The sequence below is a fragment of the Solenopsis invicta genome, chromosome 6 (genome assembly GCF_016802725.1).
Source record: "Solenopsis invicta isolate M01_SB chromosome 6, UNIL_Sinv_3.0, whole genome shotgun sequence".
In the NCBI taxonomy this organism is placed as follows: domain Eukaryota; kingdom Metazoa; phylum Arthropoda; class Insecta; order Hymenoptera; family Formicidae; genus Solenopsis; species Solenopsis invicta.
Window position 1 is genome coordinate 6,321,970 of NC_052669.1, and position 15,756 is coordinate 6,337,725.

The following is a 15,756-nucleotide window of genomic DNA, read 5'->3' on the forward strand; positions in this document are numbered from 1 at the left end:
ATTGATTGCATAAATCTAAATACTTAGAATGTTTGGATAATTAAGAAACCATTTTTTCCTAAAGATTTTTAAAACGGGTTACAGAAATTAAAAACTGCAATTTATTTTGCAACTTTTATATTTTAGCATATTTTACAATTCGTAGCACATTGTCTGACTAGCTTCTAAATTTGAAGAATCGAAAAGTACATTTGATACGAATTCAATTTTACTATAAGAATTTACATTGTACATTAAAATAACACAACTCTTTCTTTTGTATATATATTAAAGCACATTTTCTGTCTAAGAACTAATTAACAGGCAATTTGTACAATATCGAAAACAATCGGCAATAAATACGTATTCATGTATAGAAATTAAATTATGCGTGACTGATATTATAGCATATTGCAAGAGAGTTGGATTATAAGATTTTCATAAATATAATGTTCTCTAAATTTAGTGATGGTTATAATTATAACTATAATTAGTAGTAATTATAATTATAATTACATCTCTTTAATTTTACATAAAATTAAAATTGTAATAATTATAATTATAATTGATCACTACTTGGTGATTGGTGATATTCCAAATCTCTGCGAAAATTATTTGTAAATTTATATAAAAATATGGATGTTCCACAGAGACTCAAATAAGTTTCACCATAATACTAGGTGTAACGATTCATGTGGATGGCATGTTTCTCGGTGTGATATGTTTTGGATATTTGGCTAAGCACAGGTGAAATTTCAGGATCGTTAATCCATGCGTTTGCCGAAGTGGGTGTTTCTATCATTGATAAGTATGCTGAAAAATATGTAAGAGAAATTTTTAAAAATCTAAAAATATTTTTAAAAACTTATTGTATCTTCGTTTTATCTCACCAAGTAACATTTTGGGTTTTGTAAGACTAAGTTGAATATGAGGATTACTCATAATTGCTTTATAAATTAAACCATCGGATTCGAGGCCCTCATCCAAATCTTGCAAACTACGTCTTCTTTCGCCCAACAACCATTCACACTATCAAAAAGAAAATATAAAACGATGAAATTATAAATTAAATATATACCTTTTATATACTAACTATAATACTATACAACTTACAGCATTAGCTTGATCATTCCCAGTAACTTTCAACGCTCCTATCACATTCTTCTCATCAAAACCCATCTCTACAAGCGACCGCATTGCTCTCTTATTAGGTTTAAATTCCATTTTTTTATATTGTCGAAAACTTTGCAATAATAAGTCCACGATGTGTACCAGATTTTTTTCTTTTTGATCCTGTTTTTCTAAAGTTGACACATTTTTACATATCAAGTTTTTCTCATATTTTATTACTTTTTTTTAACTCTAATTATTTTCCAGATAATAATGCATATTCTAATTTTATGCAAGGATTACCTGTTTCAAATAGTTCCAAACATGCGCCCTTTAAAGACTTTTTCGTAGTGTTTGCTGAAGAACTAGGACTCGCGATACTTGTATCTGTTGTTGTATCCACAAAAAAATCAGTTTCATCGTCTTCATCATCTGAATCATCCTGATGTTCTATAAGCCATTCTAAAGCTTCTGTCATATTCGATCTAGAAAAAATACATAGTATCACGCGCGAATTACCAATGTGTTATGTAAATATAGTAATACAATAAAAATATGATAAAAACACTGGTACTTACTTTCGAAGACGTAACGCTTTGAGAACTTTCTTGTGAGGGTAACCCATTTCTATGAGGGTTTTTATGACTTTTGGATCATTAGTGGGCCTACATCTAGCTTCCAGTTTCTCCTTAATGATGTCATATAATTTCTCGGCATCAGAACTGTACATTAAGATCTTTGCAGACGCTTGTACGAGGGTTATTAAAATCTTACGGATTTCATTCTGGAACTAAGAGCAACAATGTAAAGTTGAAATAGCGTGATAAATAAAGATACATTTTAACGTGTGAAATATGTATTTACATCTGCAGGGCATTCCGTAGATGGCACAGGCTTAGGTGCATTTCTCAGACTAGGTAGATCACTTGTAGCTCGAACTATTGCTTCTAAACTTGGACCCTTAAGAGCTTCATCTGAAAGATTTTCTTGTGCAGTGGATGATCGTATTTCTACTAATAATAATTCATCTGTAATAATAAATCATTCACTGTATTAAATTATATAAACAATAAGTGTGTACTACAAACTAGAAATCTATTAATATATAGAATATATAGAATATATAGAATATATAGAATAGCTTATATATATATATATATATATATATATATATATATATATATATATATATATATATATATAATGTACATATGTACATGCAAATAATTATACCATATTCATTGATACCCTCGTCGTCAACATAATTTTCATCTGCGAGCTGTTTAAATTTGGATGAATGAACCAAACGATATCGTGAAATGGGTTTGGTTGTGTCTTGACCATAGAAATGTACTACTGCTATTTTCTTTATATTTTCCACAGTAAAGTTTGGCTTTACTGTAACATCCAATACATTGCCCTCTGTGCTATAAAGAAAAAAAAAACAATTGATGTTATTGTAATTGTAATTAATGCTTGATAGAATTATTTTTTGAAATTTTGACTACTGAACATAAAATGAATTCAAACCTGATGACATTGACGGAAAAGTTTTCAGGTGAGGTAGGTAATGGAGTAAGCATGGTGTTGCTTGCAGGATTGCCTGTGCTGACAGAAGAAAGGGCCAAGGACCGCTTATCAGCCGTCCTTGAACTTTTTCTGTTATGCCAGGCCTCCACTATTTGATCACGCATCCATGGGATCATTAAATTTATCTGAAACATAGAAAAACAATCATTATAATTGTTATGTAATCAGAATTAAAATGCAAGTATTTATCTATTATAAATATAAATATAAATATATGTACATATATTTGTCTTCATAGAATAAATATATAATAACTGCTTTGCATATTATGTACTTGACACTAGTTATCGCTATTCAAAGCCCCAACTTTAACAGAAAATTGATAAGAGACGCAGATATAAGTTATATCTCCTTACTTTTATATTTCAAAGCCTTTCACATAAATAATTCGGACCTCAATTTAATCACTACGTAAAGAAACTCGACGGGCCGGTCACGGAGGTTACGTCGAAAAATACGAAGCATTTTTCGGCTAAGCTCTCGCGATCGCGTTAGAGAATCGACAGATCTGCTATCATCTTTGAGTGCGGTACATCGGAGCAGATTATTTTTCACGGAACCTAGCCCGCCTGGTTCACTTTTATTTCACAAGAGTCGTGACTGCCATGACAGCTGAGCGCCGCGTTTCGTGCCAATGCTACTCCCCCCCTCCCCCCTCTAACCCTGTTATCGATAACCGACAATTCGCTATTTTACTGCCGGAAGGGAAGGGGGTAGACTGACTCCGTATTGGAATTTATACGGCCAATAGGGAGACAGTTGGACAAAATTTGTAGATTTCCATAGAACCAATCAGAGCCAATCGATGTAAAAATAGTTTACTTTGATGAAAATTGTTCTGAAAATTTTTCATATAAATTTTTTAAAACCTTTCAGAATTTCTATATAATTTTATAACTTTCTCAAATTTGTTTATAATTAAAACATTTTTTTAGAAATTCTCAGAAAGTTTATATCTTTTTCAGATGTTTATTAATTATAAAATATATATACTAAAGTAAATTTCAAAAAATTTTTTCTATAATTTCTGATGAATTGTTATAAAATCTAAAAAAGTTAAAAGTATATCAAGATATTTCAAAATTCACATATATGAAAAATTCTAACAATAAGGGAAAATGTAGACTTTCTAAGTATTTCTGAAAAATGTTCCAATACAAAATTATAAAAATAACTTTTACTAGGGTATGTAATCAAAATAATTCATAAACCTTTTTAATTAAAATTACACTTTAACCAGTCCTCCTATGAAATAAACAAATAATTTAAGGAAATTGTTTTAAAAAAAGACATTCTCTGTCAACTGGGTTCACACAAATCCACTTTTCCTCTTTTCTCTATTGCAGATTTCCATGATGCAAAAAACACCTTGTAAACAAACCGCGCAAGTGGCGCACCGATCAAGGAGCAGTGTAGGGGAAGGGAAAGCAGATCGGCGCGTCGCCATGGCAACGGAATGCACGGAACACGGACTGATGTTTCACGTTCCGCTGTTCCGACCAGCAGCTGCGACTGTCAGCTGTTCAATATGGAACGATAGCAAAGTGCAGTCACTTGTAGGAGTCGGCCGTCGTCGGAGCCAAGTCAAGGAGCCTAACTCGGAACCTGGAGCTAGGCAGCCAGCGGGCGAAAAAGTGCGTGTGTGTTCCTCTCGTATTGGCGCGCGCAGGAGCGGGCGCGAGCGGGACGGATCGGTGTAACGGGACGGGAGACAGTGACAGAAAGAGAGAAAGACAGCGGCGGGGGGAAAAAAAGCTGCCGAGTGCGCGAGATACCGAGTGCTCGCACATCCGCGGGCAAAAGAGAAGTTTTTGGGGAGAGAGAGAGAAAAAAGAGAGAAAGTTTGTGTGTGTCTGTCTGTCGAGCGCGCACGGCCACGCACGTGCCACCGAGATTTATGCGAGAGATCCCGCGCGAGATCAACCTGGATGCATTAACGCAAGGGCTAAGGTACAGCATATCAGGACTCATGAACCTCGCAACCAACCAGACGTCCGACACGACGTCCGACGCGCAAAGCAACGGTCCCTATTTCGTCAACTTCAATCAAGACTGCACGTAAGTATTCTCATCCACGAATCGTTCCTCTACCATTTCCTCCTCCTTCTCCTCCTCTTCCTCCTCTTTCTCCTCCGCCGTCGCCGCCACCTCCTCCTTTGTCTGATCCTAACCTCGTGCGCCTCGCTTTCGATCGTCCCCCCGTCGTCGACGCGTGTCACTTTTCTCTCGCTCGCTCGCTATATGCGTATAATTCTCAATATATATGCTTGTATACATGTGTATATAGCGAATGTACGCGTCTACGCGCCAAGGTTTGCGCGACTCCGCGCACTCCATGTTTTCCTCGCGCGATGTTTTCGTTGCGTTATGCCTGCGTCATTCGCTGCTCCCCCTTTCACCGATTAATTGCGTGTTAACGAGAATGAGGAGAGAGAGAGACTCCCTCGCCCCAACCTTCGTGCGTCGTGGCGTATTAGAGGAAAAAAAAGAAAGAGAGAGAAGAAAAAGAGGTGACGATATCGCGCGCGTCCCGAGTGCGCGCGGTATGAGCGAGCGAGCGAACGGGCGAGCCAGTCGCCCGGTCTTTCCACTCACCGCCATCGCCTTATCCAAGGACTTATCCTCGGCTCCTGCTCCTCGCGCGATTGGCATATCGTACGCGGCGACTCCCTTATTCTTTTTTTTTTTACTTTTACACGCACGATATTCGCACGCGCGCCGACGACGATGACAATAGTATCGGAAGATAGAACAAAGAGTACCCACACGTATAGAGATATCGAAGAAGCTTAACTCTCTTTGTTTTTAAATACGATCACGTTTCTTTAAAGATTTACTCTTTCCCTAGGACCGAATTTCTCGCACGGTTTATTTCAGGATCGCGCCGTATGTTTAAAAGATTACGTGTAGGTTATCAGTGTATTGTTTACCTTTTAGTTATACGAATCCTTTTCATGTAGGCAAGTACAAGCGATATAAATTATTATAAACTGGATGATAAGAATACAAAGAAAAAGTCATTAAGTTACAAAATTGTTAATATAATTGACTTTATTAATAAAATAAAAAGGTATGTAATATTGAAAATTAAAAGATAATAATATTAAAAATAAGGAATCGAATATAACTTTCATTATTTTTGACAAAATTTGCATCTTCTATGATCTGTGGATTATTGTTTACGTAGGCTGCATTCCAATATACACTGCTAAATACTAAAAATCTATAGTTTATGTTACATATGTTATAGATTTTCAGTACTAGATGTAAAACACAGTTTACATTAAATACATGTGGATTATTTATATTTTATGTGCAAACGCTCAACATTGATTTATTGTTTATTTTCCTTCTATGTGAAAAAAAAAAATGGAAAACATGAAGTTTGTTCCTGGAAAAGAACAAAGTAAAAAAGTTTGTAATTGTATTTCTTACAGGATGATATATAGAATTACAATGATATATAGAACATTTTCTGATTGTCTTTTAGGTCCTTGGCAGTGGGATCGAAGTCGGGATATAAACTTTATTCAATTAGCTCCACTGGACACCTTGAGAAGATCTATGAAAATGGTAATAATTGGTTTCCTCTGTACTCTATCAATAATTCTAGGAGATTCTAGATAAGCTGCTGCAATAATAAATGACTGATAGGATGATAGTTAGTGATAAGCTTTGTCAGCAAGATAAAAATGCTATAAATATTGTTTATGTTGAAGATATTTATAGTGTTTTTTGTTTTACGTTACACGCTTTGTTTGCCTTGCAAGTTTTATGTATCTTATCACATATAACACAATGAAATTTTCATTATTATAAGCACATATGATAAAATATTGTGTAATATGATTAAATAAGATATATCGTCATGAGCAATATGATGACTTTTTGCTTTATGTTATGTGATTATTTATGTAATTAAAATTTTTAATTATGTGACAATTTTTTTTACAAGCGTTTTAAAAAGTTTGATAATGCCAGTCACCGAAGTGCCGGTGATTGTTATTAATTAGAATTTTTTTATTAGCAATGTTATTAAATTGCAAGGGGTTATTTGCAAAATCAATCAAGCATTCATTATTGAAATCAACTTGAAATAAAAAATTAGTTGAAATCACTTCAATATTAAATCTTTAAGAAATTAAATTGAAATCACGTAATGCTAGAAGCATGAAATTAATAATGTTAACACGTAGTAAACATGAAATCACTTTAAAATCACATGGAATCACAAGAAATCGGAAATCAGTCAAACACTATGTTTGTGAATGAGTAATCCCTTGTTAAATTGATTATTAGTGTAATTAATTTTATTTAGAATATTTCCTTTTTTTCGAGATGATACAGACTTCGAGGATATATGCATCGTTGAGCGACTCTTCAGCAGCAGTTTGGTGGCGATTGTTAGCCTTAAGTCGCCCCGCACGCTAACGGTGTGTCACTTTAGAAAAGGCACCGAGATATGTAACTACAGTTACTCGAACACAATTTTGGCTGTGAAACTCAACAGAGCGGTAAGTTATTTAAATTTATGTTTACATTCTTTTTTTCCTTTAGCGATATTACGAAACTCGAGTCTTGACCTCCAATGTGAAAGCATGATCCTTGATTTCTTCACTGGTTTTGCGTGCAATCGCGATTTTTATGCGAAGAGATTGTCAATTCCTTGCTTGACAAGTAACTATTATTAACTACTGAACACGTATTATAAAACTGTTTAGAATGAGTTTGGATTAGAATTATTCCATTAATCAACATGAGTTCTATAATCTTGGATAAGTTCCGACTTAAAAACCATCTTGGCTTCCAGTTTTGTCTTTATGAACAATAAACATTTTATGTACCATGCAAATTTCCCAATTTGGGCGAGTCACTTTACATAGATTACAAATGTAAAATCCATAAGTAGAATGAGAAATTGTGAGATCCTAATTACTGTATTGTTCTTATGTGGAATTACGCGTCAACGTTTACTTTAACATTATAGATGCTTACATTTTTGTACAGAAATTATAACTTATAGAATCTATATAAAAAATCATATTGGATATATATTTGTATAAACTATTTGCTTTATAAATTCTGTTTTGTGTGTGCACGCGCGCGCGCGTGTGTGTGTGTGTGTGTGAATTTACATCCTTCTCGATAGTTCTCACATATTAAGAAACACTTCTACTTTACTTGTTTTAAATTATAAATTTATGTACGTGATAATGTAAAGCTTTGATATTAAAATATATTTAATGTTCTTATAATTAAGTACTAAAAATAATATTGCTTATTTTTCAGAGATTGGTTGTATGTCTGGAAGAATCTCTATACATTCACAATATACGAGATATGAGAGTGTTGCACACAATTCGCGACACTCCACCTAATCTTACAGGCCTTTGCACACTTTCTCCAAATAGCGACAATTGTTATGTGGCTTATCCAGGATCGAATACAATTGGGGAAGTACAGATATTTGACGCGAACCATCTTGTACGTATCTTACGTAAATTTATATAAATCGATAAGAATTATGTCATATTGGGAACTGATATTTTAATTTGCTTTATACTTTTCAATCATACAGCAAGCGAAAACAATGATACCTGCACATGATAGTCCACTAGCAGCGATTGCTTTCAGCTCGACCGGCACGAAGGTGGCGACTGCCTCTGAAAAGGGCACTGTGATTCGAGTCTTTGACGTAAGATAAATCATAGATGCAATGATGGCTATTATAGTTACATTTTATTAATAACTACTGGCAGTTGCAAAAAAATTGTTCATATTTTTACAGGTCCATGAGGGTACAAAGTTATTCGAATTTCGACGCGGAGTAAAAAGATGCGTCACGATAAATAGTCTGTCTTTCAGCATGGACTCCATGTGGCTCTGTTGCTCTAGCAATACAGAGACTGTGCACATATTCAAGCTGGAGGAACCAAAGGAAACGTAAGTATCTCGTGTTTGCTGTTTTTTCAGCAAATATTCCATCATAGAAATACTTCATGTACAGTGTGATTGCTAGTCACATACATCTCTCAATTTGACGCAGATTGAAAATTTATAATATATGAGATGAGAAATCGAGCCCGAGATCATGTCATTAATTACAAATTTGTTGTTTTCTCAGAACCACGTGGCATCCCAACGTTTACATTAACAGATTAATATTATAAACGCTTGCGTACATAGAAAAGTTGTAACTTAAAAATTATATATAAAAGATAACATACTTCGTATATTCAAATGTGGTTCAAAGCCTTATAAAGTAACTTTCATATCACTCTCAAAATATGAAAATCGTAGTTGTATAATCCTCTTTCACGCTGCTCACGTGCATAGAGTGCATATGGAAAAGATTCTTCGTACTATTTCAAAGTACTCTATTAAGAGGTTTCAGTGTATTAACATGTATTTGTATAAACTATTTGCTTTTTAAATCCTGCATTTTTATGTATAATAAAAATGTGTAATAAATAAGCGCATGCGCAATTTCTCGACAAATATTAATTAACGTTTATTAATATGGATATGATAACAGCTAAATCGAATATAAACAGATGACAAACACAAATGAACGGACAAGACAAAGGCAAACATGAATCTTGTAATTTGCTTATTTATAATAAAACAATATATTACATAAGAAACAAGAGAAATCGCTAAGGTTATAGGGTAATCACAAAGTATGTTAAACCTGATTAATATGTTAATTTTTTACAATTCTTATATTTAACACAGATTAAAAAAAAATATATGTATTAGTAGAAATTAAGAAGTATTAGAAATAACATATTAGTTTCTACTTCTTAGTTTCTAATTTGTTACTTGCTTTATAGGCCAAACAAGCAAACTGCGGAGGAAGCACAAAGCTGGATGGGATATTTGACGAAGGCTGTGACAGCGTCGGCTACATACTTGCCGTCGCAAGTAACTGACGTTTTTACTCAAGGACGTGCTTTTGCTAGCGTCCATCTACCGTTTCAAGGTTTAAAGAATGTCTGTGCCATCACTGTGTAAGTGAAAATATGTTATCTTAAATCTATGTGCTTTGTGCTGTGTTTAAATTAACGTGTCTGTGATACATTTATTTACCTATGTTTTAGAACACATAAAGTACCAAAACTGTTAGTAGCTAGTGCCGACGGTTACTTATACGTTTACTCCGTCGATCCGACAGAAAGTGGATGTTGCACTCTTCTAAAACAGCACAGGTTCGTAATATTATAGTATCAAATTTAGACAGAAGTGAGAATATGATAAAGAATTATTTTTATTAATTTTTTTATAATTATTTTTATTCATTATTCTTTAAGTAGTAATAATGAAAGCGGGTGAGACCATATCAGTCCCTATACATCACCCTTAGATTTAAAGCGTTCCTTTATGATGGAGATTACGAATTAAAAATTGAGATGTGTGGATTCAAACTCACGATCTGTCACTTACGAGTCGATCGCTCTCGTACGGAGCTACACAACATCCCATTTTCCAAGTAGAATAATATACTCTTTATGTATATAAGAATGAAAATAGAAAGATGTTTCTCATTCATTTTTCACAGATTAGACGATAAGGAACGAGACGAATCAGATTGCGGCGGTTCTGGTTCGGGAGCAGCAGCTACAGCGAATAACACAAATACAGGTATGAAGAAAGACTTTTGGACTTTGCATTTTCTAGTAGATTAGTTGAAGCGAGTTGACGATAAAGATACATTACCGACAGTTAATTTTGAAAATATATTGAATTTTGCGAAACTTCTTTATATATCCAGTATAGTATGCTTGAGTGTGTATAGAGTTTCTTTTTGTCTATTTTGTTTTTAAAGTTAGTTTCGTGATTTTGTGGTAAGTTTCGCAATTACTCAAGCACTAACAGAATAGATTAAGTCTTCTTCTTTGTTTAAAGCCTGTCACACACATACACACACAGTTGGTACTGGCAGATTTTTTTTATACCATCAAACTATAATGAACATATTAAAACATTCAATTATTGAATACAAAAAAAGAAATCATTTTTCTCGTATTCAAGTCAATCTCGCTATCTTTCATTCATAAAAACGGAGCAATAAAAGAAAAAGAATCGATAATAACTCAGTTAGTTGTAAAAATTAATAAGTACTTAAGTTTTTTGCTCAAACGAAAGCTGTATTCTTATAGATTACACTACGTTGCTATGTTCCATTGTGCAGTAGACAAATTGCCACTTCATGTATTTGTACATAGATTCTGCTATATTCATTAAAGTTGATCTGGTCGAGTGTTAGCTCTAGTAAAACGCTTATGTCGTTGAACGCTATGTACCATGCGTATGTGGTGTGTATGCGTGTGCGCGCGACGCGTATTTCAAAACGCCTTTACTTTTTACAATTTGCTTCATGTCTTCTTTTTCTCGCTTCTAGCCCCCTTTATAAAATGAAATATCCAGATATAATTTCTTCAGGGGCTCGAGGGAGGGGGGGCCCGATAGTTGACCTTTACTTGATGTAATTTTTTTCTTTTTAATATCCACCGAAGCCTGCATAAATAGCTACGCGGGTGTGTTGCGTGGCCGCTCGCCAGACTCCATGTCAGGTACTGGTATGTCCTCTATTCTGTCCCTCGAATTTTTTCTCGCTCTCATTCTCCGTACACACGAGACACCTAATTTTCCTTTAGAGCTTTTTTTCTCTCTTTCTGTGTGTATGTGTGCCTCACTACTAGCGTTTCGTGCGCATTTAATCTGTACGTACACGCAGCGAAAGGAAGAATGAGAGCCGCGCTGAAGTAACAAGTGTGCCTTTTCACGTGACGTACATCCGCATTAATACGAGTAGTTTTATATTATTATATCTCGCAAACAAATAGTACAAATCTATTACGCTTATTAACTGCAGATTGGACAAATTCTTAAGAACGACGTATACATAAATAAAACACCTGTGCACACGGGACATGCATGTAGGCACTAGTCTGTACTCTCGGGATAAATCACTCAGCACGTATGCAAGTTGTCTTTCTAGTCAGCAGATATAATAATATCCAACATCATTGCATCCTGTTACGAAATATCTTGAGAACATCCTACAAGCGGTAGTCTATCCTTAGAAGACTACCTAAATATCTATTTACTATAACAATGTTAACAATTGTACATAATAATTACTAATATGATTACTAAGGCTGTTAACGTAAATAGTTGGTATGTGATATTAATGTTAAATTATACATATATATATTATGTGGCAGGTAATAGTGCATATTTTTTTAGAACAACTGTATTACTAATCATTAAGAGTATGTATGTGTGTGTATATATATATATATATATATATATATATATATATATTAGCGTACTCTGTTTAGTTAACGGTATTGTTCCTAAATATTTCAATATAATAAGAACATAGAATTGTAAGGAAAAAAAGATCCAATATTTTTTTTTTGGTCTTCCATATTTTGAAATTGAAAACAGGCTGTAAAAAACACATAATGCTGATAAGTTGCATTTAAAAAAATGTTAAACAACTCGAAAATAGAATTGTAGAAAACGAAAGTCGTGTCACTTGAATCTGTCTGGTCTTGTAAATATTGCTTCGTATTTTCTTCGCCATTCTAGTAACGTATTTATTGTTGAATAAGTAAGAAAACACTCACATCGTCGCGAATACGCAGAATATCTTTTATAAAAGACAAATGGTATTCACATATACGAATGTTTTTAGAATAATTTTTATTTAATTGATATAATCGTATATGTAATTGGTCAGTTTTTTTTTATTAATTTTCAAATCGCGTTTTATATCTTATATTATACACTAGTGTATGTATTAGAAAATTAAATGCCTGTGTGAGATTAATATTAGTGATTTTCTTCTTAGAGAAGACCATAACTTCATATTCATTAACGAATTCATTAGTAAATGTATTTCACGGCAATGTGATGTAGACAATGGTCAATGAGATATTTAATATTTGCATTCAGATAGAAACATATTTCTGCGCGTTTTTCGAAAAACTCGTCAAGAAACGTTTGTATTGTCTAATTCCAAAATTGTAAATCTTAGAAATCAAATTTCCATTAAGAATGATCCAGATTAGTCGGGAACATATCTGAATGCATAAAATATATCATGTATCATTGAACGCTGATCGTCTGTATACATCTTTATCGTTATATCCGCTCGAGATAATGCGATCGAGATGGAAACTTGATAATCTGTGATATAAATGGATTTGTAGAGTCAGAGAAGTATCAGGAGATGATAGCGGCGACGGAAAGCCCACCGAAAGGCGGCGGCCCGTTTCGTCTGGACGACGATACCGAGTTCCCACCTGTCACGCAAAGGACAGACTGAGCGTAACACATACACACAATTAAGGCATATCAAAAGAGCTCAAGCTGCAAATGGAAATAAGAAAAGCCGTGCAAGAGCAACGAAAGGGCATAGGGGGCACAGAGTGCAGAGGACGTCCAGTATTTACAGACGGCCGTATATCCAGTACTCCGAGTTCAATATAGAACCAAAAAGAAAAAAATCATCTGTAGGATAAATGCCCAATTATTGACAATGTCCCAAATACTAGAAATCCGATCTTAAATACATTTTTTAAAATTAAAATAAGGTTTTAATGAAATGTTATAAATAATAAACTCTATAAAAGAATTTAAACAAAATTAAATTCAATTATGTAATAATATAATTTATATATTCAAAAAAGTATTTATACATATATACATAAGAATTTCCAATATTTAGGGCACTGTCAGTAATCGGGTTATTTATTTTAGGTGATATTATCGAGATTGTTACGTATCTCATACGCATTTAAGATCCAAATGCAATATGCGCACTAATTATTAGGGAGACCGGTTTTTTATATGATAATCTATGCGTACAATAGAAAGAAAGAGCAAGGGGGAGGGATGAAAGTACCTCTGGATAACACTCTCGGTATTACTGAACTGTCGGATTTTTAAGCGGAATTTTTTTTTTTACCTTTAGTTAGAGACATTGCATTTGCAAGAGGAATGCAATGTCGCGCGGAGAATATAGTAATCCAATGATGACGATTCTGACGAAGCGTTTACCACAGGAATTGTGCAATGAGTTATTTCTTATGAGCTGTGTACACTGCACACAAAATGTATCATAACAGCGTGAAATATTGTACTTCTACATTCTGATACTTCTTTATATAGAAGTATCTTATATAGAAAAAAACGTGCGTTTTTGTAGCCTAAGAATACTCCAATATTGGAAATTATGGACCAATGTAATATTATTTTATTTCAATTGATGTCTGCGCTATTCTGAATCTATTCAGAAATATTCGGAAATATTCTGAGCTTTTCAGAAGAGCGACAACTATTATTTGTCTTTTCATATACACAAAATATTTTACCAAAAAATTTCAATTTTAGGTGCATACAGAAGAAAAAATGATAACAAGGATACACAATGCTTGGTTGCTTGATGAAACCGAATATGAACCTAATACAGTTATAAATTTTTAATGAAATTGAACTCATCAAAATTCTGACTTATCTAGAAATAATGTTTTAAATAAATTTGCATCGTTTATGTCAAGTAATCAATTTATATTTAAAATCAAAATATTTTTGTTTAAATAAAAAATCGTTTATATTTGTTCAAAAATCATGTTTGTATAAATTATACCTAAGAGTCGATATAAAAAAAAATTGGATTTCTGCTCCTTATCCCATCATACGAAAACCCCCATCATACCAAACATACACAACATGACACATCTATTTCGTTATACGTTCCATTGGATTGCTATATCTTTTTACGATGAAATCTTTGTCCTCTATTTTCGACAAAGAAAGCTCATCTTTTTGCGGGTGAAAATGTAAAGACATATAAATATGTGTGGTAAATTTTGTCAAACGGTGAGCTTCAGCTGTAATTCTTGTATAAAATGTAAGATCTTTCGACATGTGTTAGCTTCTTGTAAAGGAATGTAAAACGTGATCAGGTTGTATAATTTTGCTAAAAAATAATATCAATTTTGTAATGATATGATACTTTGTTGGCATTTAGAGTTTAAAAAAATATTTCAGTCTTTATGGTAATTATGGGACAATGAAATAACGACGAATGACAGCAGAGCAAAGTTAGAAGATTTAAAAAACGCGGAAAAGAAATTTAATTCATCTTTCTTAAAATCTGAAATCATTATATCACTAGACCACATTATATCACGAATCGACAGAATAATTTTTTAAACTATACGAGTACTGAATTCTAATTTAATGAAAGATTTGTATCTGTTGTTATCGGACATCACCCCATGCTGTATATCTTAAATGCTTTATATCAGACGGATGTATAATATGTAATCGTATCGAATGTGCAATAAGTCTTTTTGAGCGCTTCTTCGAGTCGATTGAAAATTGTCATGACAATGTAATTTGTATAAATAGCTAATTAACTGTAGGAGTACAGAGAATCTTCGATACATTTGCGTTTTCGTTAAGTATACTTCGTTAAGTAATTCAGCTTGATTGTGAATATAAAATCTTTCCATTGATCGGTGCCAATTTATTAAAATAGAAAGACGACGCTGGCGCTGGCGAGAATGTTTTTGTGTTGTATGATTAAGTGAAGCACAGCTACGTTTCGTTTTTCTTATGATTCTCCGTAGCGTATTATGTAATTTAATGGATCTTATATAATTATATATATATATATATATATATATATATATATATATATATATATATATGTATGTATGTATATCTTCGTTTAAAATAGGAAGTTTCTTTTTTGTGTGAACTGTGAGGCATTCGGCGCGATCGCGAGTAAGTCAGTATCGTAGATCCATGTGTCATGTCATTACGACGATTTTATACTAACGAGTTTTATTTGGTAAATAGTCCTACTTTTATAAAGATAAATAAAAGCGTTATAAAATAACCAATGTACATATGAACGTGCTAAGGCTTAAGCTTTGAACGTCATTGCGTATGAGGTTTTGTTATTAACACACGTGATTGTGCTGGTCTGCAAATGAAAAATAGAAAAAAAGAAAAGACACTGCGAATTTCTCCTTATCTACGATTGGTTTAACATCC

At 33.4% G+C, this 15,756-nt stretch overlaps 2 protein-coding genes across 10 annotated transcripts; one reads left to right on the forward strand and one right to left on the reverse strand.

Moving 5' to 3' along the window:
- Positions 1-100: 100 nt before the first annotated feature.
- LOC105201306 (ubiquitin-associated domain-containing protein 1) lies at positions 101-4,789 on the reverse strand. 3 transcript variants are annotated; one of them, XM_039451054.1, is made up of 9 exons: positions 4,771-4,789; positions 2,620-2,804; positions 2,323-2,516; positions 1,954-2,117; positions 1,668-1,879; positions 1,393-1,574; positions 1,093-1,280; positions 870-1,008; positions 101-792 (listed from the first exon to the last, which is right to left on the reverse strand). In XM_039451054.1, exons 1-9 carry the CDS (start codon positions 4,771-4,773, stop codon positions 656-658), a joined length of 1,404 nt encoding a protein of 467 aa, XP_039306988.1. In that variant the 5' UTR covers positions 4,774-4,789; the 3' UTR covers positions 101-655. The 3 variants fall into 3 exon arrangements, with proteins under 3 accessions (XP_039306988.1, XP_039306989.1, XP_039306990.1); XM_039451055.1 differs by lacking the exon at positions 4,771-4,789 and adding an exon at positions 3,036-3,343; XM_039451056.1 differs by lacking the exon at positions 4,771-4,789 and adding an exon at positions 2,900-2,918.
- LOC105201248 (WD repeat domain phosphoinositide-interacting protein 2) lies at positions 4,413-15,701 on the forward strand. Of its 7 annotated transcripts, none has more exons than XM_039451049.1 (11): positions 4,413-4,737; positions 6,170-6,252; positions 7,018-7,193; positions 7,969-8,163; positions 8,258-8,374; positions 8,468-8,622; positions 9,513-9,689; positions 9,780-9,887; positions 10,238-10,320; positions 11,196-11,258; positions 12,900-15,701. In XM_039451049.1, the coding sequence occupies exons 1-11, from the start codon at positions 4,577-4,579 to the stop codon at positions 13,013-13,015; spliced, it is 1,434 nt and encodes a 477-aa protein (XP_039306983.1). In that variant the 5' UTR covers positions 4,413-4,576; the 3' UTR covers positions 13,016-15,701. The 7 variants fall into 7 exon arrangements, with proteins under 7 accessions (XP_039306983.1, XP_039306984.1, XP_039306985.1 ...); XM_039451050.1 differs by having other exon boundaries at positions 11,196-11,252; XM_039451051.1 differs by having other exon boundaries at positions 7,027-7,193.
- Positions 15,702-15,756: the final 55 nt, after the last annotated feature.